The sequence below is a fragment of the Lytechinus pictus genome, chromosome 19 (genome assembly GCF_037042905.1).
Source record: "Lytechinus pictus isolate F3 Inbred chromosome 19, Lp3.0, whole genome shotgun sequence".
Classification (NCBI taxonomy): domain Eukaryota; kingdom Metazoa; phylum Echinodermata; class Echinoidea; order Temnopleuroida; family Toxopneustidae; genus Lytechinus; species Lytechinus pictus.
Genome location: NC_087263.1, coordinates 3,564,339 through 3,572,351, shown reverse-complemented (window position 1 = coordinate 3,572,351; position 8,013 = coordinate 3,564,339). Strand labels below are relative to the sequence as shown.

The following is an 8,013-nucleotide window of genomic DNA, read 5'->3' as shown; positions in this document are numbered from 1 at the left end:
TAGTTGTGTGGACAGTATGTTGCCCAGGGCTGGTTAATTTTTTTTAAGAGTGTATATAACTCTCGCTCTCTCGCCCACGTTCACTCACATATAGACACAAAACACGCATTCTCAATAATGTATTTAATTGTTCTTCTGTCTATCCAACTATCGATACCTTCCGTAAAAAAATCTACACTTCGTCTCCTCACTGCAAAAACTCTGGTGTTGATTTAACACCAGCCCGGAATCTATAATATGTCCACACCAGAAAAATATTGAAACAACACCAGTTTGGAATCAAACCGATGCTGTTTTAATACTTATTGGTGTTGCATAAACACCTATCTCGTGTTAGACCAAAACGAAACTGGTGTTGTTTAACACTTCTCTGATGTGGACATATATAGATTCCGGGCTGGTGTTAAATCAACACCAGAGTTTTTGCAGTGCTTGATTACTCACTCTCACCCTCTCATCTTTTCTTTCTACCTTTCCTTTACTCTCCCTTTTCTATCTTTATTTTTTATCCCCCTCATTCTCGCTCTCCTCCTTCTGTCTTTCCCGACACATACACACCCACACACACACACTCTCTCTCTCTCTCTCCCTCTCTCTCCCTCTCTTATCTAAATAGCTCTCTATCTTTTTTTTGCCACTGCCTTTCCTTTTCTCTTTCCCTCTCTCTCTCGCAATGATTTCTCTGTTCACAGCTTTGAATAGTTTCTTCTTGGAACAAGAAAGTTAAAAAGAAATAGATTAATTATTTTTTCGGATATCTTTGCATTTATTGAAAATAATAAATAAATAACACCAAACCTTATATTTTCCATCATTAATAATCAAGTCAAAATAGGAAAATATTCAAATGCTATTTCATCTTAAAATATGCGAATGATCTATGATAGTATCTTCGTGGAAGTATGACACATGAGTATTCATTTAAAACTTCAAAACGTAATCTATGATGTGCATACACCAGCGCCAAGAAACAGGTATGGCTAGCAAAATAGGATTTCGAACAGAATAAACAACGTATGAAATGAATTGTAATTATTGTAAAATAAACGTTACCTTGTAAAATACAGCTAATGTTCATATTATCACTCATTCACTGGTGAAAATAGCAATAAGTGAGTTGGAACCAAAAGAAAAAAGGGTGTGAAACAAAATATGTTCTTACCTCATAAACTGTAATCATAACTCATATTCAGAAGAATTTATATTACAATTTCGTTTCCATTTTACATATAATTTCTTGAAGCGCCATGAGCACCTTAGGGTAGGTAGGTACTGGTATGTGTCGAATTTGGCATGATGATTTTCATTTATATTTGGAGGTTAAACTTCGAAAAAATCGTCCCTTTTCCATTGGTAAAAAGTTCTAGGTCAGAAATTGATTGAAGAGATTTTCTGTTCCGTCTGTAAACAAATTCGTATCACTAAAGGTAAAATTAAAGTTAAGTATGAAGACCATAATAATGTCGTATATAATTTTGCCGGATTCTAACGATACTTTTGAAATATTAACTTACTTATGCAATTAGGCACCTTAACACAAAATCACTAGAATGTATTCAAACAAACATGAATAAACGAGAAAATAACAGAAATTGAATCTTATGATTTTGAGGAAATATTTATGGGGCCTGTTTTATAAAATTGCAATCAAACGCAACTTGATTTTATGCCAACCAGGGCCTCGTCTTACTAAGAGTTACGATCGATCCAATCAACTACGACTATGGAAAGCCGGCAACGTCAAAATCTAAAATACATATTTGCTAAAAAAAATCTTGATATGACGTATACTCGTACATCCATCTTTGTGTTGAACAGTTCAGTGTGCTTCTCTTTGTTTAAAAATGATACTGAGCAAATTTCCTGGATGATAATTATGACAATGACGGATTTCCATATAGTTAAGATTGATCGGATCTATCACAACTCTTTGTAAGACGGGACCATGGTATGCGTACTGATGACTTTCGATGGATTTTTTTTTTTTAAGTTCTGATCAAAGGAAACTCTCTGCAAAGGGCCCCGTCTGTTCTCGGTGGAGTTGGTTGTAGTTTATTTTTGTTCGAACCGCTTTTCCCGTCATTATGACCGTCAGCACAAATGGAATGCATTATTGTAGATTTCTTAAATAGTCGTATAAATGTTTCAAAATAAGAAAGAAAAAAAACAATAAACTGAACTTGAATTATATTCAATATGAACGATAGTCCTTTACCTACCCCAAATACCATTTTGGAAAGATAACGAGTAACAATGACGATGGTGGTGGTTGAATGAGATAATCATGTCTCAGTAGACGAAGATCTGTGACGATCTTGCTGATGACAGCGATGTTGATAAAGAAAATGATGATGAGTTTCAAGACGATACAGTAACTGTGCTGACAGTGACACCAATGATGTTGATGATAATGCCCTCACAATTCACGACAGTTGAGGTGATGATGATGATGATGCCGACTTTTTTTAGTGATAATAATGCTCCACATGATGATGGCGATGATGCTATCCGTGATAAACAATGATGACAACGATGATGATTATAACTACGATGACGATGGTAATGATGATGTCCACACCACTGTCGACGATGAGGACGATTTGCAAATAATTGTAAGCAATAACGGTGAATTTCATGACGACGACGACGATGATGATACTGTCCATGACACGGATTTCGATGATGATGATGATGATGATGACAAAGACGATAGTGATGATAATGCCAATGATGTCCATACCACTGTCGACGATGAGGACGATTTTTTTTTATGGTGTCAATGATTGTAAGTGATAGCGGTGAATTACATGACGACGACGATATTGCTGTCCATCCATGAGGATAATGTCGATGATGATGCTGATGTCTATACCACTATCAACGATGAGGACGATTTTGACGATGCCAGTGATAACGATGAATTACATAACCACGACATGATGATGTCCATGACATGGATGTCGATGATGATGATGATGAAGGCGCCGCTGATAATGACGTTGCATACCAAAATAATGTTACTAAAGACTGAGATAATTAGGGCGATGATGATATAGACTGAACTTACAAGATTGGTGTTTTCCTAGCGTAGCACCAGGCCACTGCATATATGACTATGCAGTAATGGGAGGCGGAGTCGTGTTAAAGACAGGTGGATTGGTAGGGGCGGCCGTGGGGACAGCAGGTTGACCTGGAATGAAAAATAGTAAAGATTACCCAACAACACATTTCATTTTTTTCTGCAATCGTTTTTTTGTGTATTTTCATTTTTTGGTCTATTTTTGTATATTTATCCAACACAACTTTAATCCTCGGCGATTGAACACGAATATCTTAACCACTCACGATGACAGTCTGCTGCGTTCCATACTACATATATTTTCAACCCCCCCCCAAAAAAAAAAAAAAAACATGACAAGAGTTAATGTATATCACGTCTATTTCTGATTCTCACATCTGCTGTTTTTTGACATCATGTAATATACCATGTAATCATTGCTTTCTATGGCTACATTCAGTATTGAACGAAATCAATCGACAAACAAAAAATTAAACAATTATTGTATTGACAAAAAAGTTACCTCCATTTTGTAGGCAGTGGATGACGTTTCTGTAATACGTACACACGCCCTCCATCAGCTGACATCCGCTGGTAATTTTCTCTCCGGTCATCTCAAAACAAAGATGCCTGCCCTTTACCCGTCCTTCTGCCTGGTTGACGTAAGCCTCGGCGAGGTCCTCGACCTGGTCGGCATCGAGACGGTTGACCGGTACGTACTCGATGTTGTCCAGCTCGTCCACGAATTCGTTCATGAATTCGACGTTGCATGTTGGCCCTTCCTCCCTGAGTTCCTTCTGGTAGAGTCCACACGATTGTTTCATAACCTCGAAGATCTGGGACTTGGCACCCAGCACTGAGGAGAGAGAAGGGGGGGGGGGGTAAGGAGAGAGAAAGAGAGGGAGAGAGAAGGAGAGAGAGATTTATAATATATACATATACTATTTTTAAGTTCATACTCCAAACATGTATCTGGGCGTTTTTACTCACTCTTGTAGAAATGTTTGAAAAATCTGTATATCATGATTGTAAACTTTTTACGATGGCTTTCTGTCATTTCACATAGATTCTTGGTAATTATCAATCTTTGAAATATGAAATGTATATAATTGTAAACCACGGTATTTTTACTGAAAAAAAAACATATTCTGACCCCGGAATGAAATGTCGTAGGAAAAATAACTTAACCACCTCCCCCCCGCCGCCCCTCCCCTAAAACCAACTTCCCAAGATACGCCACACGAATAATGATAAATGACTTACTCTGCGAGTGCACGCCGGTAATTGCCATTACAGAAATGGTGATGAAAAGTGTGAGATGAGTCTGTGAATAAAATGAGACATAATTCAAAATGAAGTAAATGGGAAGTGATTTTACACAATGACATGAGCTCTAAATCGTTCTATCATGACCGAACATTCCGCACCTGAGGACAGTTAAGTTAGGACTTTCTAAAAGTTGTAAAGTTGTCCTTAAAAGTTTTATTTTACGAACTACTGTTAAATAATAAACCACCCCGTCACTTAAGTACAAATAACATTCTTCTGATCATGCGCAGAATGGAACTATAGGAACTGGCTTATACATCCCCCAAACATGCCCAAGAGAAATGTAGAATATTGCTGATAATGTACCTACACAGTTAATAATTACGCACTATACATTGCATAAAATGCATTCTTTTTGTTCCAAATAATTTCCCAGTAGACTAATTTGTGAGTTTTGTTGCAAGATTTAAACGCGCTGACTCGGTTATCAATTGCAATTTGTAACTTTTTGCAAGATAGGTGCGTGGATCTTTACAAAAGGAATGCATGTGAGTGAGTACTGCTAATTGTTTAATACAACGTACGGTATTTTTTTAAAATGAGAAGAAAAGGAGTGGATTTATCACTTACCATAATGGCCATCTTGTTGAAGATTTTTCGTTGATGAAGCTTTTAAGAAAATCGCAAAACTTGTCTTCGTTGATCTCAGGAATCGAATGAAAATCTCTCGAAATGTTCCTGTATTTATACTCTCAGAATGACCAGAATCTTGTCATTGTTAACTTATTTTTGTACAATTATTTTCTTAAGATGTTAAACATATACAAAGGGTAGTTTTCGATGAATAGCAATCGCAGCATTGTCTCCATCATTCTTTAACATTTGAATTAAGAAAAACATTGCCAACTTTGTGCATCACACAATTCGCTTCAAGGCCAAGTCGGTCAATTGCGTAACAGTATAATTGAAAATACAACCATTGAAATATTGTTGAGGAGGATGTATTTTTTAATTTCTCTATCAGACACTCAGACTCCCATTGTACATTTAGGATGTATAGCAGAATCATATGCTCACTATCTAAATACGATCAACACTTGTTCTCAATGTGAATACAATGCACATTCATTACACTATATTGAATATAATAGCTGCCTCACTGTCTTGTGCCAGCTTTACTTTCGGGACAATAAGGGAGCGCGGGGGCCCTTTGTTTTTCCGAACTATTTCCTGGCAAAACTTCAAACGAAATGGACAATAGCACAGACATGTAAAGGAAGGGTCACATCTGTTGATTTGTCGGAGATATATGGGAGAGAGAGAGGGGGGAGGGGGAGAAGGGGTGGAAGGAGAGGGAGAAAGAAAGAAAGAGAGAGAGAGGGGGTGAAGATGGGGTGGTAGGAGAGGGAGAGAGAGAGAGGGGGTGAAAGGAGGGGGAGAGAAAGAGAGGGGGAGAAGGAGAGGGAGGGAGAGAGAGAAGGGGAAATGGGAGTGAGGAGGTTGTCAGATGAGGGGAGCGATGAAGAGAGGGAGAGAGAAAAAAATGTATATAATTGTTGTAGAGAGAAAGTTTTTCGGTCTTTAGTTTCTTTTTCTTGCGAACGTTCAGCCGTGCTGGCCGTCATAAGGCCTTCAAGTTCAAACGTAACAAAACAAAATGAAAATGAAAGAAATAAAAAATATGATGAACGCCAACAGATGCTAAATTTCAAAATACAAGTGTATCCGTAAATAAATTAGAGCCAAATATATAATGTTTTGACAAATTTCTTTTCACTTATTATACAGTGCGTATCAAAAAAAGTTTACACTTAGAAAAAATCCTGTAAAATTATACATTTGTAATATCCTGAAGATTTTTCCACATTTTAACATTGTTAGAGGTCCATTTAAGCAAATGACGATATAACTGTCGAAAAATATTTCCGCTTGAGTGAGCACCACTTACTTTTGAAAAGTTAGTGAAAATGATTTGCGCAGAACTTTGTAATAGTTATGCAAATAAAATTAGACCTTAATCATTAAGAACACGTGAAAGTTAGCTAGTAAAATTGATTTGAAGATATCTTTTACCTTTTTAACTTGTTTCCTTGCCCAAAAACACTTCAAAGAGTGCATTGCACCCACCCCACTCCCCTACACACCAAGGCCATCGTGACGATATTTGCTTTACACTGAGCTGTAATTTACATGAAATGGCAAAGGCTTTATTTTCATTTTCTTAATCTTTGTCAAGCTTGGGAAAAGTGTGGAGAAACATGTATCAAATGAAAAATGAAATGTAAACCCACTTTAAATGATATAAACTTAGTGAAAAAATGCTGGAGATGTCTGATATACACTTTTTTCAGATTGAGTTATGTCCTCAGATCCAGCTGGCACAAAAAGGGTAAAGGTTGTGCTTACTAAGTGTTGAAATTTCAATTTGGGTGGCAAAATTGTTACAGAATGATTGAATGTATCCATTTTATTTCAATTGACTAAAAGTGCAAGGGAAATGTATGAGAAATGTGTCGCAGGGTAAGTTTGATTTCGCCCTTTCCCCTTGACACAGCGTGAAAACAAGCATTTCTGCGCAAACAGATTTCTGCGAGCTTTACAAAAATGGACAGTGCTCACTCAAGTGTAACATTCTGTCAAAACTTTTACTTTCATTGGATAGATGTGAACCAAACCCAAGATCATATATGGAAAAATTACCCACATTTTGTATATTTTTTAATTCCCATGTCTTTTTCAAAGTGTAAATTTTTTTTTGATACGCACTGTATTGGCTATATGTTTGCCATGCTGTTAGTGACATAATCTTTTATGAATGTAAACCCCAAATTGTGATTTTTCCGAATCTCAATATAGGTTATACAATTACCACTGTGAGTAAAATAATTTAAAAGTACATACTCTCAGTGCTTTATATATACAGTGCGTATCAGAAAAAACGGGATAGTTTTGAAAATTCTAACAAAATTTTGTTTCAAATTATGATGTCTATATTTTGATGTCAATAGAAGCTCTGGAGTCTTTCAAATATCACCCAAAAAAAAGAAGTTTTGTTCATGCTTGAGTGAACACGGAACATTTTTGTCAGGGGTTCAAAAAAGGCTTGCGCCAAGTGGCAGAAAATGAGAAAATATTGACGATCAGACGTCTTGCTAATTAACAGACTTCCTCTTAACCTTTTCCATAAATTGTATCATGCTTTCAATATCCATTTACAAAGAATTAATTTACTTGATTTGTTTTGTATTTTCATTTAAATATGTTTGCTTTCAGCATAGGATATTCCTTCATAAGTAAGAAGAAAAAAAACGCTGTTGTCAACCCAAGCAAGGAGATTTTCATTATAAATGGGAGAGCTTGTAACTTATTCAAATCCTTTTGTTATGCGAAACAAAGATTATGGTGCCTTTGAAAGACATACATCATGTTGTCAAGGGGACATTGACTCCTTGAACAAGTTTAATTGTATGCGCTTGACAGGGTACTGGTAACATTATTTAAAATAGGGGTTATGGTTTAGATTTGACACGCAGATACTGTAAGAGGTTTTTCACCGCCAAGAAATGAAGCTCTTTTTTATTAAGAGAAATTCGACAAGCCCCCCCAAAAGGTTTTTGCTGCAAAATTAAGGTAATCTCTGTTCAAAATTTTCTATTTAACATACGTAACAGTTTTCCAGGGGGTGC

The 8,013-nt window shown here is 36.5% G+C and overlaps 1 protein-coding gene across 1 annotated transcript; it reads right to left on the bottom strand.

Moving 5' to 3' along the window:
• Positions 1-742: 742 nt before the first annotated feature.
• Positions 743-5,493, bottom strand: LOC135157628 (uncharacterized). Its single transcript, XM_064113970.1, has 4 exons — positions 4,958-5,493; positions 4,322-4,382; positions 3,582-3,914; positions 743-3,190 (listed from the first exon to the last, which is right to left on the bottom strand). Exons 1-4 carry the CDS (start codon positions 4,967-4,969, stop codon positions 3,114-3,116), a joined length of 483 nt encoding a protein of 160 aa, XP_063970040.1. The 5' UTR covers positions 4,970-5,493; the 3' UTR covers positions 743-3,113.
• Positions 5,494-8,013: the final 2,520 nt, after the last annotated feature.